The 27,463-nt window shown below is 40.0% G+C and overlaps 5 protein-coding genes across 22 annotated transcripts in view; 1 reads left to right on the plus strand and 4 right to left on the minus strand.

Annotated features, from left to right (window-relative positions):
- Positions 1-823, minus strand: part of dguok (deoxyguanosine kinase) — a 4,761-nt gene extending 3,938 nt beyond the window's left edge. For both annotated transcript variants that reach the window (XM_005722138.1, XM_013914302.1), the window contains exon 1: positions 727-823. The gene's annotated coding sequence lies outside the window, so the exon portion shown is untranslated. The remainder of the gene's footprint in view (positions 1-726) is intronic.
- Positions 824-1,457: 634 nt separating this feature from the next.
- Positions 1,458-5,023, minus strand: tcn2 (transcobalamin II). 2 transcript variants are annotated; one of them, XM_005722146.1, is made up of 10 exons: positions 4,941-5,023; positions 4,582-4,652; positions 3,958-4,147; positions 3,687-3,856; positions 3,248-3,400; positions 2,630-2,802; positions 2,345-2,519; positions 2,075-2,255; positions 1,880-1,998; positions 1,458-1,785 (listed from the first exon to the last, which is right to left on the minus strand). In XM_005722146.1, the coding sequence occupies exons 2-10, from the start codon at positions 4,637-4,639 to the stop codon at positions 1,724-1,726; spliced, it is 1,281 nt and encodes a 426-aa protein (XP_005722203.1). In that variant the 5' UTR covers positions 4,640-4,652; positions 4,941-5,023; the 3' UTR covers positions 1,458-1,723. The 2 variants fall into 2 exon arrangements, with proteins under 2 accessions (XP_005722203.1, XP_005722204.1); XM_005722147.1 differs by having other exon boundaries at positions 4,582-4,649; positions 4,941-5,020.
- A 66-nt stretch (positions 5,024-5,089) lies between these two features.
- ccdc117 (coiled-coil domain containing 117) lies at positions 5,090-8,623 on the plus strand. 6 transcript variants are annotated; one of them, XM_005722140.1, is made up of 6 exons: positions 5,090-5,417; positions 5,833-6,040; positions 6,181-6,231; positions 6,334-6,603; positions 7,282-7,425; positions 7,776-8,623. In XM_005722140.1, the coding sequence occupies exons 2-6, from the start codon at positions 5,898-5,900 to the stop codon at positions 8,008-8,010; spliced, it is 843 nt and encodes a 280-aa protein (XP_005722197.1). In that variant the 5' UTR covers positions 5,090-5,417; positions 5,833-5,897; the 3' UTR covers positions 8,011-8,623. The 6 variants fall into 6 exon arrangements, with proteins under 6 accessions (XP_005722197.1, XP_005722199.1, XP_005722198.1 ...); XM_005722142.1 differs by having other exon boundaries at positions 5,962-6,040; XM_005722141.1 differs by having other exon boundaries at positions 5,090-5,364.
- Positions 8,624-8,729: 106 nt separating this feature from the next.
- Positions 8,730-19,417, minus strand: LOC102207178 (trichohyalin). Of its 8 annotated transcripts, none has more exons than XM_013914514.1 (29): positions 19,247-19,417; positions 18,872-18,948; positions 18,670-18,739; positions 18,499-18,584; positions 18,345-18,384; positions 18,126-18,242; positions 16,952-17,506; positions 16,147-16,224; positions 15,935-16,030; positions 15,680-15,739; positions 15,532-15,592; positions 14,637-14,769; positions 14,436-14,528; positions 14,238-14,350; positions 13,978-14,113; positions 13,761-13,880; positions 13,260-13,373; positions 12,925-13,155; positions 12,487-12,591; positions 12,218-12,400; positions 12,046-12,141; positions 11,721-11,950; positions 11,521-11,647; positions 11,366-11,449; positions 11,074-11,288; positions 10,882-10,908; positions 10,639-10,699; positions 10,354-10,539; positions 8,730-9,328 (listed from the first exon to the last, which is right to left on the minus strand). In XM_013914514.1, the coding sequence occupies exons 3-29, from the start codon at positions 18,734-18,736 to the stop codon at positions 9,296-9,298; spliced, it is 3,447 nt and encodes a 1,148-aa protein (XP_013769968.1). In that variant the 5' UTR covers positions 18,737-18,739; positions 18,872-18,948; positions 19,247-19,417; the 3' UTR covers positions 8,730-9,295. The 8 variants fall into 8 exon arrangements, with proteins under 8 accessions (XP_013769968.1, XP_013769962.1, XP_013769957.1 ...); XM_013914508.1 differs by having other exon boundaries at positions 14,637-14,751; positions 15,680-15,769; XM_013914503.1 differs by having other exon boundaries at positions 12,046-12,132; positions 15,680-15,769.
- A 1,298-nt stretch (positions 19,418-20,715) lies between these two features.
- osbp2b (oxysterol binding protein 2b) overlaps positions 20,716-27,463 on the minus strand; it is a 58,005-nt gene continuing 51,257 nt past the window's right edge. For all 4 annotated transcript variants that reach the window (XM_005722150.2, XM_013914522.1, XM_013914523.1 and 1 more), the window contains 2 exons: positions 27,172-27,392; positions 20,716-25,886 (listed from right to left, as the gene is read on the minus strand). In XM_005722150.2, the coding sequence (XP_005722207.1) occupies positions 25,744-25,886; positions 27,172-27,392 (364 nt within the window). In that variant the 3' untranslated portion in view covers positions 20,716-25,743. The remainder of the gene's footprint in view (positions 25,887-27,171; positions 27,393-27,463) is intronic.

Here is a 27,463-nt window from a genome sequence, read left to right on the forward strand (position 1 = left end):
ATATAAATGTACATTCTCATGTGACAACGCGAGTGTTTATTTATTTATTTATTCTTTATTTATTTTTCACACAGTGAAATTTTCATACGCATTTCAACCTCGGTGCTTAGCGTTTTTTGGGGGGTTTGGGGTTTTTTTGGGCGGTGGGGGTACTTACATTCGTCATGTTTGTGAGGTTTGTTTTTATTTTAAATATGTATATTGTAGGTTTTCTTAGTTTTCTGTTTACATGTACTGAGAGATTTGCACTGGTGTAATCTCGCTAAATGGCCAAGAAATTCCCAGTTTACGAGATTTAAGTTTAAGTTTCCTGTCCAGTTAGCGTAATCCGGTAGTTTGTATTCAGCGTGTCTACAATAAAGTAAAACAAACAAACAATCAAAAAAAAAAAAATCAAAATTAAAGATAATTATAAAATAAATAAAGTATCCTGTGTTCGTGTGCCTTTGTAGAAAAACTTGTTTGATTTCATCAGCACAGGGTATGAGGGCGCCAGCATTAAACTCAAACTAAACAAAGATGGTTACATAGGTCTCGATGCATGTATAGGCTATTAAAAGAGAGAGTGTTTCACTAAACCTGATAATGCATTTTTAAATGGACTCCATCAAAACACATCACTTGCTGACAAACAGCATGCTGATTGCTGCGGAAATCAAAGATAACCTGAAACACCAACAAAAGTCACTTCTTTAATTTTCTTGAACGCCTGTCAGAAATTCTTACCGTCCCATAGTGTTGCAAAGCACCATTTCTTTACGCAAAAACGCCTTAAACATATTAAACACTCAACGTAATGGCATTGATTTTTCACGTTGTTGTCACGTTTCAGGGCCACGGACAGCACGTGCTTCTGCGTTCGAAAATTAGCACGTTGCCTCTAATCAGCGGATATTAGTGAGCGTCACACCTTCCCATCACACGCAGACGACTCCACTAGCTTTCTTAGTAAATTTGGCCCATACCCTACAATATATGATGTGCATATGGCCGTAAACTGTAATATAATGATGTTTATATGCAGCCAATGCATGTGGCAAAGGGTCCTCAACCAATCTTTAATAAATAGATACAAACTTTCCTATAAATTATTTTTGCCAGATGAATATGAAAGATGCCATTTTCAACCTTAGTGCACTGACACATCTACTCCAGCCATGTTAACAAAGATTCATGGCACCTGTTTATTAGTGCAAACAACCTAGCCTGTAAGACAATAATTTACCTCAGCAGTCAGCACGCAGTAACGCAGTGTGAAAGCTAAACAGGCACTACATTTTTTTTTATTCTGCATTTTTATCATTTTATTTTTATTCAAACTACATACTTTTGAAAAGCCATCCAAAAAAATAGAAAATAAATAAATTCAGATGAACTGTCACTGGTTTATACTGTTTGTAACAATATAAAAAGCATACAAATAGATTGTCCTTAAAAAAAAAGTCTTCAAAAGAGCATAATCACAAAAGTCATTTTATTTGACATTTCGTAGTAATTATATTATAATCATAAAAACGTTTTCCAAAGTAAAAATATTCAACACAAACTTTGAAATAGCTTTTAATTACACTTTTGTTCAATCTTCATATCTTCTTAAAATGCAAACATTCTGTTAAGTAATTGTGGGATTTATTGATATATGATGCCAAGAGACAATTTAGGTGTAATCATTAGTTCATAAAGATTAAAGTGCTGATCATCTAATCACTGATTGGCTGGAACATCAGTAGCTCGTGTTTCTGATGGTGATCCTTTGAGCCGCCTCGATCTTGAAATCACGGACACCTGACAGAGAGACACAGTGAAAGCAGATCAACGAAATCCTCGTTTGTGCATCACAGTCTAAAGTGTGTTTGCATGCATGTGTGTGTCTACTCACCCTCAGTGAGTGCAGTGTCATCTGAGGAGAGGTGCCAGTATCTGCGGTCACTTTGCCTGGCCTGCTCTCCATTCACCACACTTAAGAAAGGTCCCCACAGGCTGGACTCCTTCTCAAACCTGCCACACAGCATCGTCAGAGACTACTCACTGCAGCCAATCACGCGCAAGGTAAAATACAATTGCATGAACTCACGTGAAGCCAACATTTTCCTCCTTGAGCAGTTCAAGAGCCTCTAGCAGGGAGCTGCCCTTTGGCACATGCACCGAGTAAAGTGCTGCTGCTCCGCTGGATGTCACCACTTCCACCATCACATTCACCTTGACCTGGTTTGGTGAAACCACTACAGGATCTAAGGGCTCAAGCACCAGAGTGTCTGCAGGAAGGTACACATATAACAATGTTAGAGTGGCAACAGACACAACCTAAAGTGGCCAAAGAGGGTAGAAATGATGCTGCACATACTATCCTCAGTGAGGCACTCCTTGCTTTTAACTGACATGTAGGATGTTTGCTGGAGAGCAGGCAGAGTCTGAGAGATGGCCATGGGGTTGTGGTATGCGTTGCTTCTAGCAGCTGTCCTCATGGCCTCCATTGAGGCGGCACACTCTGCAACCTCACTGCCCATTGCTAACAGGGCCTTGAACACATCAAATAAACACACTTCAGCTGCAAAGATATTGCTCTGTAGAAGTCTCTGAAGAGAGAGAGAGAGAGAGAGAGAGAGAGAGAGAGAGAGAGGATCCTTACTTGAACTGCAAGGCCTGTGCTGAATTCATTACCAATATGACCATCAGCCCTGCGGGAGGCTAGAAGCTTCTGCTTGATCTTGCTAAGAGCGGTGTCCAGCCCAGCAGCGTTTTGCATGTGAGAACCAGAGTCCTTCACACACTGGAGTGCCATTCCAGCCATGGCATACGTATCTGAGGAGAAAAATTGGATAAAATATTAGCACAACTGCATCATTACAGCTGTATTCAAAGCTAAAATACAAAGTGAAAAGCTTTTAGCATTTTCACAGCATACTAATGTAGATGTTTAGTGAAAGCTAAGCTAGCACTACAAGAGGTAACTGCTTTGCCAGAGCAAACTGTGGCATAGACAAACAACTGAAAGCTAAACTGTATGTAGAGCTTCCTGTTAAATATCCATCAGGTGGCCTCAGCTTCAAACTCAGTGGATTTTGATCTGAAATATAACACGGCAGTGAATATATGTTTACTCCATCATGTGTCATCGTGTCATCAGCGGTAAACTAAATTATCCTAAAACCATGATTGTTAGTAGGTAATAGCAGGGTGACTCCTGCATCATTATTTCACCTTTATGTTAACAGCTAAAGACACCATTAAGGCATGTTTCACCCACCCACACTCTCAGACTCTCCATGTTTGAACTGCTCATGTTCTGCTGCTTTGATGAGCTTGTTGGTCACATGGTTGTTGACCCTGATGCCGCTCACACAGAGAGCGAGCACACCCAGGGAGTACTGGTAATAGTTGGTCAAAGGGCGGTGGCTGACTGAATGCAGGAGAGAAGAAGCAAATTAAACCAAATTACACTGAACCACAACTTCACAGCAATGTTTGAGAAATTATGAGGCATTTCAGTCTGGATGAAATTAGACAGAAAGTTACTCTATCCCTGCTAAATTCACAAACTATGAAATATGACCCCCGTCCTCTACATTAGGTAAACTCTGGTCAGATACTGTAGCACATCAAAGAGGAGAGGATTGCTGAAAAAAATTTATGACAATGATTGCCCTTCAGAAACTAAAAATCAAACAAACAAACAAAAACCTTACAGGCAATGTGCTCTTTCTCCAGCTCCATCTGGTTCTTCAGGTGTGTCAGCAGTGCTTCACTCCTCTCGTTTACAGTGAAGCTGACCGTGTTGAGATCATAGCAGGAGGACTTTAAAGCCAGGTTGTAGAGCGCCAGCACACCAGTCACAGGCTGACTGTTAGAGAGAGAGCTGAGAGGAGGAAAAAAGGCTCAGTAGAGAACATTGGGGAGAAAGAGGACTTCATAGAAAGTGTTTAAGTGTGCATAAATGTGTGTTGTGTGTGTGTGTACCTTTGAATGTCATTGTGCAATTCATTTTTTAGTCTGTTGAGGTGTTCGCTCTCCTTGGCCAGATTGTGGTTATTGGAAAGGCGTAATGCCAAGTGGACACTGGGGTTAGGAAGTCCCTCCTGGCTCTCCAGAGAGCGAAGGAGATTCTTGTTGAGTGAAAGCAGCAGCTCAGTGTTGGAGCCTTCTGTATCTGGAATTTAACTTTATAGGTTTAAAAAAAAGTCACCTGACACAAACAAAACCTATAAGTATCTCTGCTCTGCTGCTGTTGACATTTACATGAACTTTTGAAAGTGTTGCAAAACGATAGCTGCTGCATCAGCAGGACTAATTTACAGAATCATCACTACTGCGTTCAACACTCTCAGCAGATCAAGGCCAAAGAGGAGCCACATTCACTGTTAATCCTACACAACTAAGTAAACAAGCAACACAATGTATCACTCACATTCATTAAATACGCAATTGCAACATCTGTGAATGTCCAGACTAGTCAGTAAGTGTATTTGCAAACTGGGTTGCCTCAGAGTTAGTGCAGCTTTAGGAAGTTTAGTATAGTTAAGTTTTCTTTTCTTTTTTTTAAATTAATTTGTAAAGAGGTCTTTTTAAAGTCGGCCTGCTTACCACATGGTTTGGTAGAGGCAAAACCAATCAGTGCTGAGATTATCACCAAAGTTATCATTCTGGATAACCTGCTGGTTAAAACATACAAAAATCAGGCACACAGAAAATGAATCAACTCGGCTAAACAGTTAAAGTTAAAAACAAAAACAGTAAAAGTAAAACAGATATACAGTCACTGCGGGTGATAAAAATGCAAGGATCTTTGAAGAATGCATGTACAAGTAATAGAAAATAAATATAAAAATAACTAATTTATAGTGACATGGATTGTGTGCCAGCATCACAGCAGACAATAAGTATCACATGATTATAAAATCAAAGCGTTGTTTTGACATATCCTGTAAACAGTAGCGTGTTACCTCCACGGATCGTCCAAAGTGAAAAATCACAGCCGAGTGACGAGACGAGCTGGGACAACAGCTTCTAGTATTTCACTGTCACATGACTGGTCATTCGCAATCATAACGCGAGAGGGTCCCTTTAAACGTCAGCTGACCGGAAATTAAGAAAAAAATCTCTAATATTAAAAAATAAAATGCCAACACCGTCTTATTGTCACTAGAGATCACTTTTACATTTCCACGACGGTTTTTTTTTTGTCGTTTTTTTTCTTTTTCGGAAACTACAGTTTGTAGTACATCCACTGGAACTACATTTCCCACAATCCCACTAAACGTAACATGCGCACTTTGTAGAACCTTGACGACTGTTCTGGCGCGACTCAGAGTAAGGAGCTAACGTCAGTTTGACCCAGCCTATCATAGAAGAAGTCCACAGAGCACGGTGACAGTTAATTTTGGATCTTTTTCTATTCGACGGGGGTATCATGCGATTAGGTTAGTACGACTTTAGCTTGTAAAAACTATTTTTGTGTGAAAATGGGAACTCTCTAAAGGAGAATAAATAAGCTCTGAACGGAGGCGAGCTAACTAAACACATTTGTCAACAACAAAAAGGGCAATGGGGCAGGGCAGCTGCACAACTCGCTCTTTAACGCCAAATATTTTTGCTTAACTTGTGCAGAGTGGCTGTTCAGTGCAGGGATGAGGCTGTCGTGTGTTTACCTCTCATCTATTAATAACACACAGTTTTATCATTAACATGCTAACGCCAGTAGCGTTATAGCTAGCTAAATAGGAGGCAGCTAGCGCGATGTAAACAAATAACATGTGCGTCATGTAGTTTGTAAAAAAATAAAAATAAAAAAACCTTTATCGGCTTAACTGACTGGTATCAATACTGATCTTCCAGATCAGAGTCGTTAATAGCTGCTTACTCGCGTAGCTCTTCAAAAACATTTCATCGATTGGGCCAGCATGCATCACCCTGCGCCCCCAAGCAGTGAGCTGAGCTGCCTGCCAGCCATGTATTCCTTTTCAGGCCCCACAAGCCTTCCCGACTTCGACCTCGGACCTTCAAGTATGATTGAGGATGTACAGACAGCGACAGTCTCTAACAGGTATGTAACTGATGCACAGTGCACTATTTGTTTGTTTGTTTGTTTGTTTTCACCACATTTGTCAGACACGCTTTGGCTTAATTTGAAATATACTTTTATTTCTGAGCCCGACAGGCATTTTCTGTGCCTCTATTCCACAGCAACTGGGAGACTAGATGCCTCAGGAAGCACAGGAGGAGAGCAGATGATGAGTAAGTGAGAGATGAATTATTAAAAAAAGAAAAGAATAAAAGCATTTGGTAATGCTTGTCTTAGCCCTACATAAGTGTTTAACTATATGATTGTTTTATCAGGGGTTGCAGTGCCAAAAAGAGGAGGTTAATGTTTGAGGCAGAAGTTGCTCCTTCAAATTTGAGCACTAGCACAGAGTGTGACTGGTCTGGTGCAAACAGCTGCTCTTCTCAGTCTGCACAGCAAGCCTGTCCTGCGCCTCCACAGTCCTGCACAACATCTAATAACACCACTTTGCCGCAGACCTCTTCTTCCCTGTTCCGACTTGAGACGGAGAGCTCCTGCATGGAGATCGAGGCCGCACAGAGAAAACTTCAGGAGATAGAAGACAGGTATGCAATGTATAACATTTGGGAGAAAAAAAATGAACAAAACACAACTTGTCATTTGTTCACAGCAGCTGTATTATGGTGTGTATTGTGTCTTTAACCTCTGCATGATAGTTGTATCTTCCTTTGTAAAACGAGTTGATTCTATTGCCAGTTCACCAACCCATATTTGTGATTGGTCAGATGTTGCCAAGCCCTTTCATGTAAACATGCAGGGGAAACATTGGGTTGGCTTAGAGATTTAGCTTCATATGCTTGATTATCCTGATTGCGAATGATGGGTTAAGTGAAACCAGATAATGGAAACATAATCCTGGGTATGTTGTACATGCCCCGAAGCAGGTTTTGGTATGTAGAATAAGTAACCATAGTGATGTAACCCAGTAAAAAGTTCTGATGTCTGAGTATTTGAGGTCAATCCTGAACGTACCTCTGTAAGCACAGGTCTCTGTTTATAATGTGCATACAATGTATGTCAGGCCCACAGACCACCCTTCAGACTGTTTTGTATTTTCACGTATGTATTTACATTGTCAAGAACAAAGTAAATACATAACATTTACATTTATATAATTCAAAGTGGGGTTTTTCTTAAATCTGGCATTCAGTGTTGGTGAAGAGTTTGGGGGTTACATCACAAGAAAGAGTGACAACCCACAATGTACTATTGATGTATCACAGAATAACACTGGAGGACGATGAGGATGAAGATCTGGATGTAGAGCCAGCTCCGAGACGCCCGGTGCTGGTGATGTCTGACAGTTTGAAGAAGGGCCTGCGGCAGGGCATCAGTGACATCCTCCCCCACACAGTAGCCCAGTCTGTGTATGTTTATTTTGTTATTGGAACATTTAATGGTGATTTTTAAGTAATAAATAGAAATGGATATATCCTTTATTGTCCCTCATTGGGGAAATTCAGGTGTTCTAGCAGCAAAGCGACAGGCAGATGGAGCATGCAGATTCACACAAAAGTTAAGAATATAAAAAGCAAGAAATAGACTGTACAGGCAAATTTACAACATAAGGAAAAAAACAAAAATATGAGTAATGATGTGAGACGGACTCCAAATATTGTTTTCAACTGGCAAGAGTTTCTTGATTAAGAAGTCTGCGCAGTTGCACTTCTTTAGGGATGCTAATATTTGTGTCACCTTCGTCTTTCTCACACTTTAGGAGCCGTTCCTGTATGGAGCTGGTGCTATGGCGGCCACCAGAAGATCCCTTCAGTCAGAGACTTAAGGACTCATTACAAAAACAGCGCAAACAACAGACTGTGTGTCGGCAGACTCCAACTCCATGTCCATCTCCCAGTCCCCTTAACACCTCAAGTCCACCAGCAGACACACACTCTCCTCTGTACAGTTTCTCTGTGGCCCACAACTCTGGAGAGGAGGAGATGGAAATGTAATAGTGTTTCTCCACAAAGTGATGCCAAAGTGAAAGACTGGAGACTCGTAGCAAAGTAAAAAGATTTAAAAAGATGTGGAACAACTTCAGGCTGGTCAGTTTGTCTTTATAAGGATATTGTGAAGTTTTGAACAGTTTGTGAAGCGCATCATTTTCTTGGCAGTAATTTATGTTTTCTGACTTTAATCCCATTTGATCTTGTAACATAATAACTGACATAATCTCCAAGGTCTGTCAGCAAGTAGCCTTACATAATACTTCGCAGTATTGATGTTTCCCGTAAGAAGTGAAACGACTTTTACGTTGCCAAAGCCTGGCCAGCACTACGCTGATGTGTTGTAAATATGATTATATTTCTTAAACATCAGCGTGGAGCATCACATTTGCTTGTGGCATGCCTTCCTGCTTGTAGTAATACTTCTGGCGGAGAGATCATCTCTATTGCTTAGCAAGTATGCCATTAGGGGAGCTTGGAGGAATTTATAAAGTCATGGAAATGCAGATTTTTATGGTTTGACTGTATTTTCATATGCACATGACCAGAACTTCAGCTAGCCATTGGGTGCTATAAACTTTATATTTGTTTTTTAATAAATGTACAGTTTTCATGTGTATATTCTGCCCAGTTTTCATTGGATGAAAGTGCTTGAATCAGGCAAGTTTGTGTGTGTGAACATGGCTTATAGTAAAATGCGCTATAATACTGTAAGTACCAATTCATTTACCATGCATGCATACTGTAAATGGAGCTCTACCCAAATATTTAGATAGTTGTTTGTATTTGGTTTGACTCTTACAATAGTGATCATCATACTTCACACCCTTTCCAAATTCAGCCATATTTTTGAACCCTTCAGATTAATGGACAGCGAGTACAAGTAGACAGGTTCAAAAGCCTTTAATACGTTACATTTTGCTTCAGCCTTGCAGAAACTGTAAATGTATTTTTAAGCATTTTCTAAGGACTTTGTTAAAGCCCTGCCAGCTTTATGAGGTTATTTAATGTACGGTAACTCACATGATCGTTAGTCTTCAGAGAAATGTCAGCTCCTGTCGTTTACAGCTCACTGCAAGCTATAAAAACCTTACTGCCTTAGCACAGAGGAATGTGATGACCACATCTCCAGTTGTTCCATATGTCACTGTGACCTGCTTGTTAACCTCCTATCTTAGAACAGTGAATGATTTATATTTGTTGCCATGGGACAACTTTAAATAAGGCTGATTTGAAGAGCATTCTATTACTGGTGTGCAGTCGCTCACACAGTGTAAGGTTTTGTGTTGCTTTAACTCCCATCTGTGTCTGTACTCTGAGGGATCTGTGAATGAAACAATAATAGCAGTTAATATCAATATTTGGAAAACAATTAGTGCTTTTAATATTCCCATCAGACATGGGTAGCATGGCTGTATGCATGACTGATACTAGTCTGAGATTCTTCTAAAGAAACATGCTATTTGTGTTAAAAGTAGAATGGGAGGCAGAGCCTTCAGTTTTCAGGCCCCTCTTCTGTGGAACCAGCTTCCAGTTTGGATTCAGGAGACAGACACTATCTCTACTTTTAAGATTAGGCTTAAAACTTTCCTTTTTGCTAAAGCATATAGTTAGGGCTGGACCATGTGACCCTGAATCCTCCCTTAGTTATGCTGCAATAGACATAGGCTGCCGGGGGATTCCCATGATGCATTGAGTTTTTCCTTTCCAGTCACCTTTCTCACTCACTATGTATTAATAGACCTCTCTGCATTGAATCATATCTGTTATTAACCTCTGTCTCTCTTCCACAGCATGTCTTTTATCCTGTCTTCCTTCTCTCACCCCAACTGGTCGCAGCAGATGGCCCCGCCCCTCCCTGAGCCTGGTTCTGCCGGAGGTTTCTTCCTGTTAAAACTGAGTTTTTCCTTCCCACTGTCACCAAAGTGCTTGCTCATAGGGGGTCATATGATTGTTGGGTTTTTCTCTGTATCTATGAAGCGCCTTGAGGCGACTTTTGTTGTGATTTGGCGCTATATAAATAAAATTGAATTGAATTAATGTTTTATCAGTTTATTTTATAATCTGTGGAAATGCGAGTGCAGAGAACCACCATCAATAGCCTTAAACTGCTGTAAAGCTTTGTATTTTTTCATTGTGCATTTTTTTGGTCAGACTAAATATGAATGAAGACATAATTTTGTGGGTTAGATAATTAAGAAAAAAATATTACAAAACCTTCACAAAAATACTTGACTTTAAATTACAAGTAGTACTTGGAGTATTGAAATTTATAACTACTGTAAACTTCATCAAGTGGAAACATTAAAAGTCACTTCACAATAACCAGATACTGAAGAATTTACTCACCGTTTCAAGATAGGATCCTGATAAATCGGGAGGAGGTGAGCTCCACCCGTAGGCCTGATTTTCAGCACGGAGCTGCTTCACTTTGCTATGGAGGTAACGTATAAGCTTAAAGGAAGCCATGTCTGAGGAGCTGTGATGGGAGTTCAGAGCTTGGAGGGAGGGAGAGCTGAGAGATTTCTGGTATTCCTTAAAAGAAAAATGATACCAGGATTTTTCTTAATAGCATAAACAATGAGTAAGGACACAAACGTTTTGGGTTTCACACAGGAAGCGCAAACCATTTACCATTTCTTCCTCAGGTCTTTCAGGCTCCCTCTGCCTAACATCTTGTGGTCTTGGTGCCTTCCTAGAAAAAGCAAACCTGAATTTGGTTGGTTGTTGGGTAAATAACATAACTGCATGAACATCTGCTGTATATGTATAATGTTAGATCTATGGTCTAAGCATCGCATCACATTGAGTTGAGGTGAGATCATGCTCTTGTACAGCTGGTTAGTATAACATCGATTTACCAAGACACAAAATTACCTGCCCCTTAACAACTTTGCCTGGCACCTGTGGGATGACAAAAGTTAGCACAAAAACTGTATACATGTCACAGTATTGTTTGATTCAAGATCAGCAGCTTTGGGAAATTATTGCAACACAAAAAGAAAAATATGACCTGGCTGCATTCTGGGTTTAGTTTGGAGGATGCCATTTTTGTTTTGAGCACGTTACCGTTCCAGTTCAGCCGTCAACTCTTCTTCAAACTTGAGTGCCAGGCGAGCTGCGGTCTGTCCCTTCCACTCAGCCATGCTCCTCTGAACCTGCCTGAGCTCAGAGTCTTTGGCCTTCAACTGCTTGCGGAGACATGCTGCCACTCCTCCTCCGCCTTGAACTCCTCCATCACTCATGTGAACCCATTTTAAGCTGCTCAACTCCTCAATGTGTTCCTGCAAAAATGTCACAGGGAGTTAAATTTCCTCTAATGCTATGCGTGTGTGTTTTGTCTAAGCGTGTGGGTTCAGACCTGAATGAGTCGTTCCTTTAAAAAATTCAAAGCTTGATCTCTCTCCAGCCTCAGCTGTTGCCTCTGGATGCTCAGTTCTTGCTCCTGAAAAATGGGAGATTTTTACTGAATATGTCCATATGAACATTTAGCGTGCTGTAAAGTTCAAATGGTACCTTTTCTTTTCTCAGCTGCTCGTTGGTTTGTTTCCGTGAGTCTAGCTTTTGGTGCAGTTGGCTAATAAAAGCCTTCAGCTGCTCTCGTAGTGTTTTTAGGTTCATAAAAGCCTCGGCTACTGTGAAACTGCAAATGACAAAGATATGTGCATTACAAGCCATTTACAAACAAGCTGTGAAGACTGGGCATAAAATTATACCTGGGAGGTAGTTTTCCAGCACTTTGTTTGGCTTGACTTTGCTCCACTAACAGGCTGAGATGCTGGCACTCTGCTGCTAGCTGCTCGGTCCAGTGTTGGTGTTGCTGCTCCATCTCAGATGTGATTTGGTTATGGCTGCTCTCCCTTTCTTCTAGCATCACCCGGAGCCTGTCTGCCTCTTTAACTGCCAGCTGGACATCCTTCTCGAGCTGCAGAACTGTCCTATGACTCTGCCATGATTACAGAGCACACCAGGTCAACTTTTCTAAGATGTCACATCACATCTAGAGTTTGAACATGACTGCTTTCTGTGGTTTCACTGCACCTGCGCCATCTGTAGCTCCGCCTGGTGCTCCTCTTTCAGTGACTTGCAAATTGCAGCCAACTGTGTACAGTTTTCCTTTTCCAGCTCCTGCAGTTTCTTAGAGATAAAAGAAAAATCATACAAACATGGAAAGAAAATGTATTTAGATTTATCTAAGTGGAAGATCCCTTACTGTTTTTAGTTCCATGACCTGATGTTGAAGAGCTAATGCTTTACTCTTCTCTTTCTGCATTTCGCTCCTCAAACTTTCCAGGAGCTTTTCATTCTGCTCTTCCAGTATCCCACGCTGCACCTCCAGAGCTTCCATTTTTTCTGCCTCCCACTTCCTCCTCTCCTCCTTCACTGCTTTGTACACCTAAATGGGAAAAGAGAGCATTCTGTTCATACCATCCAATTATGTTAGAAAGGTTGCATATGTTAGTCAAAGGATTATCAGTGTACCTTTTCCGATGCTTCTACATGCAACTCCTCTTCATGTTTCTTTACCTCTTCCTTCTGCTGTTGCAGAGATTTCTGTAGCTTAATTAATTCTTCTTCTTCTTTTAGCTACAAAATTAAGAGAGGACGACCTCTTAGAAGTAACCTTACAAAGTATTTTACTAGTAGTATAATATGTAGTGCAATAACGTTAATGATGGCACGCCACCCAACATAAAATGTATGCATTTATGACACTACAGAATACCTGAGATACAACCCCTCACCAAACAGTTCTCTAGTCTGTACTTTCAAAGGAATACTTTTTTCTTTTTAGCCTGAATATGAACTGAGGAGAAATCAGTAACCTGTCACAATAAACCTTTTGGGCTTGCTGTTAATAATATAAACATATTAGTAAAATTACTTATAGAACAAGAAAAAAGGATTTGTAGCACTTACCATTATACTGTGGGCGTGCTCTTCAACTTCCTTCAGGGTTTTGTGGTGCTGCATTCTCAAGTGCTGTTGCTCCACCTTCAGTCCATCTCGTTCTGCTTGTAAGGCACTGCATTGCTCCTGGAAATCTAGGAGCTGCAGCTCTTTGTGGGCCAACATTTTCTCCAGAGTTACCACCCTGATCTTATGTTCTCCCACCTCACCCTGCAGCCCACTCACTCGAGCCTCCAGTGCCTAACAGGAAAAGAGACAGCAACAGTAACACACACACACGCGCGCGCACGCACGCACGCACGCACGCACACACACAGTATATTTATGTAAAAAAAAAAAGCTACCTCAATCTGCCCCTTTTTCTGCATCTGTTTTTCTTCCAAACAAGCACATCTGTTTCTCAGTGACGTCTCTGCTTCTGTGGCCCTTTGGAGCTCTTCACAAGTCTCTTCCAATTTCTGCTCCAAAAGGAAAATATATTCAGAGACATTTTAAAACAGACACTAAATCTGCCTTTACTCAAACAAAAATGGATTCTGTCTGTTAAATTTCATTCAGCACCCTCACTGAAATTGAGATCCCAATGATAAAGAAGCCCAAAATAAAATTGTAAAATGAAAAATCCACAACTGTATGATTAAAGTTTAGATTCTCCATTTGGATTGTTGAAGATCATAAATATTTCTGTTCGTAAAGTGAATGCAGACTATAAAAAGAAAAGCACAATTTAATGTAATTTCATGTTTACATGTATAAAAAATGAGTCCCATTAAACCAAAAAATATTTTTAGTTATAACTTTGTATTTTTGGAGTTACTACATAGTCTATAAACAGGCTATGATACCTCTTGCATGGACTCCAGCTTTTCTCTGGCACGTCGCTGCTCAGCAAACAGTTCTGTTTTGGCATTATCCAGTTGTCTTTCCATTTCTTCCTGCTCCAGCACCGACATTATGACATTGTTCTGTTTATTGAACAATAAAAAGAGAAAGTGATGACATAAGAACAAAATTAAACCAAGGACTGAACCACTAACTACAGGATTAGGTTTGTTTTTTTACTGCTTTGAAGCAGGATCCATCCTTTGGAGTCTGTTTACACAGACGCTGAACTGTAAAATCTTCCTGGGTGTCTCTGTGCTGGAGAAGACATGATTCTTTCTGCCTCAGCATCTTCTGTAGCTGCCAGCTACCATGGCTGCAGCAAAATGATGTTTTATCAATAAAGAAAACTCCTTTAAGCAGACAAATATTATGTTGATGTTGGCCGTGTTAATGCACATGGCTCTGAATGAGACAGTTAGTAGGAGGAGATTTTATACCCAACAGACTTCCTCTCTGCTCTGCTGTCTCTCTGAACAGACTGCAAAGTCCTCTTCTCCTCCTCCATCTGTGCCGTCTCTGTAGTCAGTCGCTCTAACTCCTGCAAGGCATGCTGCAGCACGAACCGTTACTTGTACACGTTAGTGAGTCTTCAGCAAACATTCTCCTGAAAAACATTTGAAAATGCTGGACTTTACCTTCCTTTGTTGTCTAAGTTCAGAGAGGCAGACCTCAACATCTTTTATCTGAGCCCTCTTCAACCACAGCGTCTCCTCCTCTTCCTCACATTTCTAAACCACACACAAACAAGCTAAGCACCATCTCATACATATGCATGCAAGTGAATTTATACAACCGACACAGAATAGAATAAATTTCCCCCGGAGGTTTAGTCTTACTTGTCGGAGGTCAGAGAGTCGGCCAATCACCTTGACCCATTCAGACTGCATCTTGTCCAGTGTCCTCTCAGGCCTGGACTTGCTGCTCCAGCAGCTCATTTCTTCATCTGTGTCACTAAAATAACTCGCAGGTCTGAATACACATGAGAGCCGAAGAATACACAAATCTGAAAAAGTATTTAAAAAACAAGGAGAACTTGCCCTAGGAGTATTTTTAATTTTGAGATTAAGTTTAGGTGACTGACATCTGGAATTATAGAACTTAATTTGTTAAAGTAAGTGTTCCTTCCTATTCTGCTAATTCTTAATCTATGTTTAAGGTCAGATGACATTCTTGTCTACTGTAGCTTTTAAGTTTCTTCTTTCCAGTGTTTTACATAGATTTCTTTGCACTGTTTTACTCTGATTGATATTTGGAAAGCAGTGTTGTTGCAGAACTGGGTTTTGACAGGAAGCACTTCAGAATCATCACCAGCTGACATGAAAGGTTCTTCTTCTGGGTTCATCTCTTACGCTTAAGGGCTGATATTAGGGTAATTAAAAATTTTGTGTGCTTGACGGACATTTTTTGGCATTTTTCTGTGTGCATAGAAAATATATTTGCAGAATTTTATGTGTTAGAGATACTGTTGGGTGTTTGTCCCAATGGGTAGAGCTCTAAACCCAAACTTCCCCACCATACAACCAACTATCCTACAGCACAATTGGCAGAAAGACACAACCAAATATTTAAAGGCAGATTTTAATTGGATTTTGGAAGTTATTAAAATTTTCTCTTTATTGTATTAAGAGCTTTCAGAGCTTGTCCTCTTAGTGCATTACCTGTCATATTGAAGTTTCCTGAGGCTATTGTGTGTGCACTAACAGATGCAGCTCATACTTTGATTTATTTTACCTATATGCTGTTCTCCTGTTACGTTGACAGTTACAAACAGGTCCATATGGGGATCTCTGTACTTTGGGAATAAAGACAAGAAAATTATTTTGACACTTTACTACTTTGTGTATTTTATAGTAATAAAATAGTAGTAGTCAGCTCTTACCTGATGTAGACCGAGATTCACTTTCTTCTTGTGTTGTTATGTCAGTCTGGCCATTAATTTCTGTGACAGACCGAATGAGAGAGTGCCATCCTAACAAGAGTGGATACTTTTTGTAGATATTATCCTTCATATTTAAAGATTTTGTAATTATCATTCATTACCCTTTAAATTTTTCAGTTTCACTTTTCAAACTCTGATATTTTGTGTCTAAACATATTTATAAACTAGTTCACTTCCATATCTTCTGTTTCTTACCGGGCCACTTGTGAATGTGCTGCCTGACTTGCTCCGTGCAGACTGTATCAAGGTCGCTGTCAATGGACACCGTGTCAAAGCTCAGCACAGGTACTCCTGGAAAAGAACCAAGCAGCCCACAATCACTATTTCAAATAAACAGAATCCCAAAAGCATCAGTGGTAGGCTGTGCTTGTAAATGCAAGTGTAATACAGTGTAACGTGTGTGGTACCTGCCAAGCACCTGGTCTTAGGAGAACAGCTGCTGTTGACATTTTCAGGGTCTTTTAAAAACTCTGTGCTGTGGAAGCCTGAAATGAAAAGGGAAGAAAACAGACTTATATATATAAAAAAAAAAAAAAAAACTACAGCTGACAGTACACGTAAGGCGTAAAGGTGTCCTGTATTACATCTATCAATGGTTATAAAACGTTTTCATTCATACTTCTATTTGAAAAGTTAGCAATCCAGCCAAGCTAACATCAGAGGCCTCTACTAGCACTTATGTTCATTCATTCACGCAACTTTAAATCCATTCAACATTATTCTCCATGGTCGCACATGACTTCATGCAGTGACTCCCTGAAGCCATTGAGTTCCCTGCCCCCGTTTTAGGAACCACTGCATTAGGTTATGTGCATGCTGAGTTGAAAGTTTGGCCTCAAGTCCAAAAGCTCAAATCCAGAGTTCTGGTATTTGAGTGGAGGGAGAGCATGTGATATATTTAATGCTTTGGGTATGAATTATAACCATTCATAGATGTGAGCCCATTTTTTGACTTACTACTTTAGACGAGAAGTAATAACACTCCTCAACCTATAATGGTATTCAGGCACCATTTTTGTTTTGCCAAAATGATTTTCATACAGTCAAATATCTGTAGAGAACGTGCCTTCGATCACATGTCGAACACACAGATGGACAGACATATGGCCAAAGAACAGATGGATCATTTTTCTCTCAATCCTCACCCCTTTGACTAAGCAAAGTTAAAACATGCCTGAAAGCTTATCTTTCAAAGATTCTATAGATACAGACTTGTACCACTGCTGTCATCCTCAGGCTGTGGTAATCTGCATGTCTCTGAAGCTCCTGCTTTCACACCAGCATGTGATATATTTGCTCCAGCGCTATGAGAAACACAGCTCTTCTTGTTTGGACGTGGTTGGTTTGTCAGGGAATGCTGAGGAGTGAGTGTGTCATCGCTGCTTTCCCCAGTCGTTTCTGAACCTCTTCTTTCAACATCATAAACATGTCGTTCATGTTGTTTACTTTGGTAAGCGCCGCTGTCAGAGATGTTTGTACTCTCAGTCACTTCTGCTTTATCCGACATTTGCATACTGACATCTATAAAAGTCAGTTCTACCATCTCCTCTCTGAAGCGTGTAGCAAAGTCCTCGGTGCAGATACTGTCTGAAGGAGGGCCAATTTCTTCAGCCAGCCCTCCTTCCTTGCAGGTGCCTCCAAGTAGCCTCTCCAGCCTCCAGATGACCTGCTCTCTACAAGACTCGATTTCCTCTTTGTCCCTCCTGTCTAACCTCTTTTCAGTTTTGTCACCAGTTACAGGATCTTTCGAGCAGCCCTCAGTGTTTTCTGAGGTAGAGCAGAGGAGAAGTGGTGTAAGGAAAAGTCCACTCTATTAACATTATGGTGATCAACATAGACCACACAGTCCTGTGCAAGAGTGTTAAGCCACCTCTAATTTCTTCATATTTTGCTTCAGTGATTTACTGAAAACATACATACAGTATTTAAGGCAGAAGATATAAAGAACTATTGCCCAAGACCATTTTAAAACAATTCCAAGAAAGTCTGGAAGTATAATCTAAAGAAATGAGTGTTGGATTTAGATTTTTTGCACAATACTTTACATATATATCATTTAATTATAGGCCACCTATGAAGACAACACAGGGGCCTGACCAACTCTCATATTAAGCAGCTTCATATTAAGCATGTATACATTTAGCAACATAATTTCCAAGAAAGTTGGGTTGTTGTATATTTCAATTTTAAACTTAGTTACAACTTTTTTGGAAATCAGGGTTGCATTTCTTTCACTTGTGCTGAAAGAAAAATTATGTCACCACTAGTACTAATCATTTTCACTGTTGTAAGATATTTACCTCAGACTATAAATAAGGCCTTTTCAGTTAAAAACATTGTTAATTTAAAACTTTTCCCGTGAATAGCCCTAATATTAAAATATTACCATATCTTTGCTGCACTGCTGGGGCGCTCATCAAATCTAGACCAGACATGGGGGTACCATTTTGTTCACTTTCCAGGCCCATATCTTTGCCCAGAGACTGACTCCAACCAAGAGGAGCTAGAAAAATACCACACACAGAAAAAAAAAAGAGATTACATAATACATGGAAAACACAAACTTATAAATCTAGTATAGAGCTGTTATTGTGATATAAATTACCTGCACTGCTGCAATTAAGCTCACATTTCCGGGGCAGGACCTGGATAAATTAATCATACTTGCGTTATTATCATTTTTATTATCATTTTAAATTTGCCTACATGTGCACAGAGACAAACATACAGAGAAAAGTGACAATCACAGAGTCACAAACCTGCAATTGCTCAAGCTGAGCATCCATTGCATCCAGGAGGCGATCGCAGTGGTCAAATCCAAACACACTGCTATTGTCGTTAAGATCTATGAGGGCAGAGAAAAGGGGGTATATGAATGGCTGCACACATAAGAGTGAGGAATACATAATAATGCTTTTAAACCTTCAGACCAGTGTAAAGAAGTTTCTGGGGATGTTCTGCATGTCTGTCTGCTCCGTTATTGTTCCTCTCAGCCATGTCCTGTACGTGAAGACAAAAGTGCAGGCATTGAGAGACAATATAGGAGACTACACCCCCTTAGCAGTCAGGGCTAACAGGAAAGTTATAAGGAGTGTGTGGCAGTAAGGTGATGGGGGGCGGGGGGTATGTTACCCAGTTGTCCAGGAAACCAAGACCACTTAGCAAGCCAAACTGACTTGAGTTGACGATAAATCCCCGGATCTCCCCGTCTGAAAATCAAGTCCAAGAGCTGTGAAAGTTACTTACAAATATCTGGAGTATTAAAGTGTCACATCTGTGACTTGTGGGACTATTTTTTTCAGCCGCAGCCAAGACTCAATCGAGCCTTTCCTATAAGCAGAGTGATATTTTCATAGTGCGAATGAGCCCACAAATCAGATGTATTGAACACAAAAGCGTCTGGCCAATCTGTCTGAAGCTCCCTGGTTAAACGTTCATGTTTCTGAGTTATCAAATGAAAACAAAAAACATCACACTGACCGCGACAAACACTCAGAACTAACTTACTTTAAGAAGACGGGCGTTTTAAGTCGATGGCGAACATGTCTCAGCGGTTCTGGCTGGCACAGCTGCTGCTGCCGGGAGAGTTGATTGACGGGAAATTGAGGCCGCCATGGAAACGGTCAAACAACTCGAGATACAGCAAGCTAACAGCCCTGAGGAGCCGCGCGAGCTACGGCAGTAAAAGCGGTAAACGAAGTTATTATAGTTAACAAAAACTAAATTAAAAACAGGATATTAAAAATAGTTCACTCGCATAAAAAACATTTTCTGAATTTGTAAAACCAACAAACAAAAACAAATATAGAGGTAGTGTGTTTAGCTCTAGTACGTTAGTTTGGTTAAAAATAAATTGATAGCCATCCTAGACTGAGTCTACAGTTTTCTTTTTTTTTTTTTTAAATCTGATACCAGATTTTCCTAAGTCTTGCCTTTGACATATAACGATAATAGTTAATAGAGTTAATAAGACTAATGAAACTAACAAAAACTAAACAAGTAAGAAAATCAACTCTAGAAACTAACAAACTAAACGGAATTAAAAACAGAAAGTCAAAATTATACTTATTCCATAATTGAACAAAGACAATTACTTAAATATCTAAATACTAATATTTCTTGTAGTTTTACCTCTGTAAACCACTGCAGTGGTTTTAAAATCAATCAGTGTCTTGTTTTGTTTTTTCAAAAGTTTTGCATAAACTGTTTAGGAATTACAGACAATTTTGTGCACTGTCCCACCTTTTCAGAGGCTGGAAAATAATTGGAAAATGTATAAAGTTTTATGGCCAGAGGAAGTCTGTTCCCTCATTTAAATGTATGTATATGGCATGGGCATAAGGCTGCAAGTGGAACCAGGTCACTAGTGTTTATTGATGTGGTTGCTAATAGACGCAGCAGGATGAACTGTGACGTGCACAGGGCTTTACTCTCTGCTTAGACTCACTCCAATTCTGCAGAACTGATCTGATGATGCTACGCTGTGAAAATGGATAATGACCCAAAACATATAGTAAAAACAGCCCAAGAGTTTCTCAAAGCAAAGAAATGGGATATTAATAGATGGTCGAGTCACCTGATAACCCAATAGAGGAGCTTTTCAGTCACTGAAGACAAAAATGAAGGCAGAGAAACCCACAAACAAGGCCTGGCAGAGCATCACAAGGGAGTCCATGGATGTCCATGTTCATGGGTTCTAAACTTCAGGCAGTCATTGACTCCAAAGAACTCTCACCTTTCTCATTTTAAAGAAAGCTTCTGTTGTCTACCCAAGAAAACAGTACATTGAATATGCACTTCATGATTGGAATAAGCAATGATACAAATAATGTTTTATTCACTTTCATAAAAACTGTTTAGAGTGTCATGTTTCATTAGTGGGACATCGACTTTAAACTCAAACATTTCTCTGTTCTGCCAGTTCAACTCATCCTTTGGTCAGAGAAGAAACAAATGAGAAGAGACTGGTATCCAGTGTCAACAATAACAACTTTATTATCTTCTTTTTTCACCGTTTTGTCTTTGCTGTTTAAAGACAGTGTTATACGAGTATAAATTAAGGGAGAAAATACACAATTTTATTTTTTAAAAAAGGGGGAGGAAAAAAGAAAAACCTCAGCTGAATACGCAGTAACACCTGAATACACCTTTGTGTATTTGGGAGTAAGAGTTATCAAGGCAGGTCAGTCACCTCAATCCTGTGCCAGGTCGCTATTGTGAAACATCTCATAATTTCTACCAATCGTATGGATTGTTAATATCACCGTAATCTCACCACAAAGCTGCGAGTCACTGTCGAATAAGAAGCAAGGTTTAGTTTAGACAAGGCAAGAAAAATCTCCCCATCTTCGTCGTCATCATCAGCATCAGCCTATTTCTGCCTCAAAACTGAGCAGCACTGAAAAGCAGGATATGTAATGCTGCACGTGCACACAAATCAAACTCGCTATGCACACAAATAGTATGAAAACACCAATATAGGAATAATGGCACCCATTGAGAAGGAAGAAATCAGATCAGAAAATAAAAACAAGAAAATTAAAGCCAAGAATCACATCGTAGTGAATTAAGCATCAGGTTCAGATGAGATGAGATAAACAGCGGTGGGGAGGGTTTACATTTGAACCCTCTGAGATCGGGAAGGCAGATGAAGAGGATTATTTAGTCTACAACACACTCTTCTCTTACACTTTGGTTGTGTTTTTTCCCCTTTCTAAACGAGGCAGACAACAAGTCTTTGAACAAACAACAGCCACAAACTAACAAATCTACACCTCCACCGCTTTATTGCTACAGCTGTCCAATACTGTACAGGCCCTTAAAAGGGACAACTTCAGTAGGCAAGTCACCATCAAGTACTGAGGTCATCTTTTTGTTTGGAAATATATTGATTTAAACCTAAGATGAGCTCTCCATTATCATTGAAAATATAATATGTATTCTCAAATATAAAATAATCTCAAACACAATTTATTAAAGTAAATCTGCAGGGAACCTCCACATTTTCATCATGTTCAAGTGGCGATGTACAATGACAAGTCTTTGATACACATTTATGAAATAGAAAAGAAGGATAGCAGAAAGAAAATGTAAAGAAAAGGCTCAACACTTTGGGAAATGTGCTTATGTGCCTCCTTCTCTCCAACAGGACACATTGTAAGGCTACAGGCAGCAGTCACTTTTTAGGATTAAGAGGACTGGAAACAGGATATAAGCTACCAGCAGCTGGAGATCTGATAAACTAACATGGATCTTATTTGTTTCATTTTTCAAGACAGATTTTGGTACCAAATTTTGGGTACGTTAGGTTTAACTTCCATCTTTAGTTATGTGCAAGACTTCCTCCTGGCACCAAAGTGGCAAACTTCCAGCAAAGATGGAGGTGAAATTTAGAGGGACTGATGGGTGGTCAGAGCCGAGCTACCCCATTTCCAGTGTTTTTGAGTACAGCTAAGCTAAACTGCCGTATGTAGCTTCATATTTACAACAAGAGAAGGCTTCATCTTCTCATCCAACTCCAGCAAATTTCAAAACAAAATTAATTTCCAAACACTAAATTATTCCTTTTAACAAGTGACCATGCTCATGACAACCACAACTCAAAACTGTAAGAAAACCTTTTGTGTAAATGAGTAAAATTGCCAGAATTCACTTCTCACTATCATTAGTTCACTGCTAAAGAATCAGACAGGTAAACATTAAGAGCTCATATTATCACACTTAAAATTCACTCTATCGGCTAAATCCTAGCATTTCTTCCTTGTGTGAAGGAATTTCTTTTCCAGTGTGTGTGTGTGTGTGTGTGTGTGTGTGTGTGTGTGTGTGTGTGTGTGTGTGTGTGTTTTACATTTGCATGACCCACACATCAGAGGAAATAACTGAACCACAGCTAACAACATGTTAGTATTAAGAACTATATATAAAAAACTTTATTTTCAGTGTGTTAACACAGTTTTTGGCCAAATTGAGGACACCTCTGAGTTAGTGTCTATCTTCAGGCTCATTTAGTCCCCCCTCTACCCCCTCCTTAACCTCTGCTGTACAGAGAACTCAATAGTCACATTAGTATAATTCTTCTTTTACAATATCATTGTTTTATCACAAAATATTCACACAAATAGGCTGGATGGTAGATACAATACCTCCAAATTCTACATTCCTAACAATAATTACAAAAAAATATCGACTGTTTTTTTTCTTTTCTTCAAAACTCTTGTCACTGTAGACTTGTAGTGCACAGGTCAGGGGACTCGTTCCCTTATTCAGTCAGTTAAAGGCAAAAGACTCAGTGTACCTCTGTGAGCTGATCCCAGATCAGCAAGTCCACAAATGGCAAATGAGCTGCAGAGAGCCTGGAGTGGCCGCTCTGGCTTGTCCTCTGTGGCTACAGCTGACTGCAAAGAGGAGCGCTACAGGAACCAGCCCTGTCTGCTTCTATAACCTTTGACCTCCTATCAACTAAAGCCACTGTGGGTTCCTTGGAGTACCCGCTCCAGTCTCAAATTCAGTAACTCCACTGGAAACATCTGGACTACAAACTAGTGAGGGATGGATGCTGTGGAACTAGTGAGAAGAAACCGGTGTGTTCCCGGGTTAATGTTTACTTGTTAATGCCTCAGTGATCGGGCGCAGACTTAATACTTTGTACGATCACTGAAGATGATACTAGTTAAATCGATCACTGATGATATGGTAAGTGTTGCCACGGGAGAGCACCAGAGGACAAGATAGTGTTCATGTACAGAGTGAGATTTTCTCAACATCAACACAGAGATATGTACTAACCTCTAGTCAACCACAGTGAAAAGTGCTTATTCAGGTCTTTGATGGAAATTCCAGTGACAGTGATACAAGTGTTTTAATGTCACCACTGCAGTTGCACTAATGTGTTATAATCAAACTACTACTATATAATTTTTCCTAATCAGAGTCACAAATGGAAAATGTTAAGATGACTGAGATCCAATGAAGCATAGAGACAGCTCATATTTCTAATATAACTAACATAAACAGACTAATTGCACGTCCCTAAAGGGAAAACTTAATATCCAGTCCAAATGGAAAAAGGATTACTGCCTTGATGCATATTTCATTAGTTGACATAAACCAATCTCTAGTGGATCAAACAGCTGTAGATTATGGAGACTCAATGTGTTGAAAATGAAATACAAATATATTTAGAATGAATCCGTCTGACGAACCAATACAGAAAATGTATAACAGAACCATAAAAATTTAAAACACACATGAATTTAGAAAAAAAAAAGATAATACATCATAAAACCTAATATCTGGTTTTATTTCATTCTAGCAGCTTTTAAGACAAAAACCACTTTAACCAAACCTTTAATTTTTTTTTAAACTTTTCCCCCCAGAATATCATCTTCTTCCATAACAACACCGAGTCTGTCAGCTAATTCTGACTTCTAGAGCCCATTATATCACAAATCAATCACATGGGCTCTGCCCCACTTGTCCTCAGACTTCTTGATGAAAATAAACCTATTTATAAATAAAATATTTAACACTGAATAATGTAAAACCTGTAAGCCGAGATACAGAGGTTAGTCTGATTCTTTTTCTCACTTTATGGTTATATTAGATACATTTTCTGTAGTTAATTATGTGATTATTCGTACGTTCATTTCTCTGTATTTAATTATGTTTTTTTTATATTTACTGAACACGTTGACTCTCCATAGTTTATAACACATGCAATCAAAGCTGTGACTATTTCAGAGTCTTCATCCATTACTTTCTATACCTCAGTCACAGACATAGTTTGGCAACCCCCTGACAACTGCCGGTTGCTACGGAAAAATGTGTATTCCTCAACCAGCTTGCTTGCTATCGTCGGGTAAAAATCAGAGAATGCTATACCCACAGGCTCCTTGTGCCTGCTTTGGCTGTTAGCGAAACCCTCTCAGAGTTGTACTGAAAAGGGCAAAACAGACCAGAGAAGTGAAAGTAAAAATTGCATCTGGCGGTTGCAACCAATACAAGGTGCAACTTTTACTTTATGGTTTCAGTGAATTTTCACTCGCTACCACTTGGCAAGTAGTTGGCAAAAAAGTCAACACCCCCCCTTGCAAACTGCTGGTGACTGAGGCAAAGTGCTAGCACATGCTAGCAGCAATCACAAAGAGGTTTTCAATGCAGCACCGAAAACCTCTTGCATGAACCAATTTCATGCAAGCGTCTGCAACCTCCTGCAACCACTTGCCAACCGATCTCGTAATATACACGCTTCCTTAGTAACCAGTGGTTCCTGGAGGAGGGGTGACCGACTGGTCTCTAGGCCTGTGAATGGAGTTTTAGCAGTCGATCTCACAGCAACTGTCAGCGATCACTCATCAGCCGGTTGGGAAATAAACACATGTTTTCCCTGTGACCGGTGGTTGCTCTAAGCCCGGCTTTAACATATCAAAAGAGGCAAATAATGAGCACTTAAAATGTTTACCATAAAGAAAATGAGGAGGCTAATTAATAAAGTAGGCCCAGGTTAATCTCTGTTGTACTGAATAAAACTGAGGGTGAAGACATTTTTCTTACAAATATTGAAATACTGTTGTGTGTTCTGTTTTTATGTCCCTCTTTATTCTTTTTAATCAGTTTATAATCATGAGCAGCTTTGATGTGGGTTTCTATCCAATTTGGGAAACTCTGTAGTGGAGTGAACACAGAAAAGTGCATTGTGGGTAGCATTTCCGGCACACCAGAGCATCAGGACTGAGCGGGTTAGCTTTACTGTGTGGTGTTACAACTCTGTCACGGCTGTTTGAGTATAGTGTCAAATAGGACTACTCGGGGAACGCCCATAGAGTGTACATTTGGAGGTACAGTGTAATCTGAGAGTGTGCGAAACATACACATTCTCATGTTCACACACAAAAAAAGAAAAAAAAGGTCCACATGGTGCTCGTTCGCTCCGATGCTTAAGGACCAGAGGTGGAGCGGTTCACTGTCTCATGAGGTTAGGTGTGATCCCAGAGGAGGTTCCTGGGTTAGAAGATGTCAGGACACAGGCTCCAGTCCTGTCTCTCCTTTGCCTCCCAGTAACCCCCCTTGTACACAAAGCTTGTCTCTCCAGTAACTGAGTCCCTCCTCTGGTAAAACCACAATGGCTGGTAGCCTTCATATTCTCTACCTGTGAGGGAGGGAAAAAAAAATCACAGGTATTAATCCATTGGTTTGATCCGATTATCCTCTAATGGAGAAGCCACACTCGCAGGCTATTCACACTCAGATCATTTCACCTTCATACAATGCATATAGTAGTGATAAAGAAACAAATGAGCACACATTGTGCAAATATGTCAAAACCTGAAAGGCTCATGGTGAAGGAGCTATACTCAAACTTTTGGAAGTCCCTGAACTAAAAAATGAATCTGTTTCATAAAAAGAGCAGTCAAAACGAAAAACAAGCATATAAAAAAAAACTAGAAAAGTGCACCAGAAAAGTGTCCAATCGAAAAAAAAGAAAAAGCATAATGGCAATGCAGGAAGAAATCCAATCTAATCACTTGCTAATGTGGCTTCACCAGAGCACACTGAGAATACTTGTAATGTTAAATCATTTTCTTAAATGCAACATGTTACCGAGGCCAGTTCTGAATGAAAATGTTGCATGTGTGCAGGAAAAAGTGTGTTTTTTTTCCTGAGTCATTATTTGGAGAAATTGACATGAGAAGGGTTTCATGCAGTTCCCAACACTGAGGCAGACCACACAGAGTAACACAGAGGATGGCGTTTGTGTGTTTGTGTGTGTGTGTGTGTGTGTGTGTGTGTGTGGGAGTGATGCACAACGGAGGGGTACAGGGCAACCCCCACTCACCAGAGTCATAATCACACTCTGACCATCAATAGAGGGAGGAAAAGAAAGACAAGTCATGGGTACATCAAAAACAATCTAGCCTACGCACAACACACACACAGGAATGCCACGAGGATGAAAAGTGTCTGCTGAGGTCCCTGTAAGATTTAAACTCTTTATTTATTTATTATAACCATCTCTTCTTAGTTTTCTTAATGAGCCCTGCTTTCTTAACGTGAACTCTTAAAACTCTTACATCTAAATTATAGAGCTCAAGAAGCTTAGGTAAATTATTCAGTTACTGCTTATTAATCATTTGATCTAATACTTGGGTATGAGCTCAGCCTTGATTATGTAGCACAGCATGCCACAGATCCCTTTTAATCAAATATTTCTATTGAGGGATTTTCTAATTCAGTAATTTATCTGTTGTAATGATATTTGTAGTAAAATAATGCTCCAGCTCCCACCTGACATTGTCTAATCTAATAATGATTGGGACTTTTACTACCATACATGCATAAAATAACTTTATGCCCTGACTCTTGCTTTCTTTCTCCTTTCTCATCACTAGACGCAGACAGACACACACTCACTCTCACTGTTCTCAGTCTCATACCTTCATCCAGAGCGTCTGAGGCCTCTGCTTCCCTCCTCCTTCTCACTGCTCTTTGTTTCTCCTCTAGCCTCTGTTTTTCGGAGTTTGCTTCATCCCATCGCCCGTCCTCCATCAGCCTCTGGTCTGGTCTCAGACGGCTGTCGGTCGTTGCCACCCCATCCTCCAGCTCATTTAAGGTCAGTGCCAGAGCTGAGAAGTAGTACATGTTCTCAGCGTTCTCCCTGACAAGGCAAGAAGGAATTGGCATAAGGTACACTGTGGAGTTCCATGACATTTATCACACATCGCAGCT

Source organism: Pundamilia nyererei, unplaced genomic scaffold (assembly GCF_000239375.1).
Source record: "Pundamilia nyererei isolate P.nyererei 1_Seehausen unplaced genomic scaffold, PunNye1.0 scaffold00006, whole genome shotgun sequence".
Lineage (NCBI taxonomy): Eukaryota > Metazoa > Chordata > Actinopteri > Cichliformes > Cichlidae > Pundamilia > Pundamilia nyererei.

Coding starts and splice junctions, on each gene's coding strand:
- tcn2 (XM_005722146.1), bottom strand. CDS start 4,639: ATGATAACTTTGGTGATAATCTCAGCACTGATTGGTTTTGCCTCTACC. Junction 2,803..3,247: donor TGGAGAGTCTGAGAGTGTGG/GTGGGTGAAACA, acceptor TTTTCTCCTCAG/ATACGTATGCCATGGCTGGA. Junction 2,520..2,629: donor GCACAGGCCTTGCAGTTCAA/GTAAGGATCCTC, acceptor GATGTGTTCAAG/GCCCTGTTAGCAATGGGCAG.
- LOC102207178 (XM_013914502.1), bottom strand. CDS start 18,736: ATGGCTGAGAGGAACAATAACGGAGCAGACAGACATGCAGAACATCCC. Junction 17,507..18,125: donor AGCAGTGCAGCAAAGATATG/GTAATATTTTAA, acceptor GCTCTACCTCAG/AAAACACTGAGGGCTGCTCG. Junction 12,592..12,924: donor AGCACGCCCACAGTATAATG/GTAAGTGCTACA, acceptor TTAATTTTGTAG/CTAAAAGAAGAAGAAGAATT.
- ccdc117 (XM_005722140.1), top strand. CDS start 5,898: ATGCATCACCCTGCGCCCCCAAGCAGTGAGCTGAGCTGCCTGCCAGCC. Junction 6,232..6,333: donor AGGAGGAGAGCAGATGATGA/GTAAGTGAGAGA, acceptor TTGTTTTATCAG/GGGTTGCAGTGCCAAAAAGA. Junction 7,426..7,775: donor CACACAGTAGCCCAGTCTGT/GTATGTTTATTT, acceptor CTCACACTTTAG/GAGCCGTTCCTGTATGGAGC.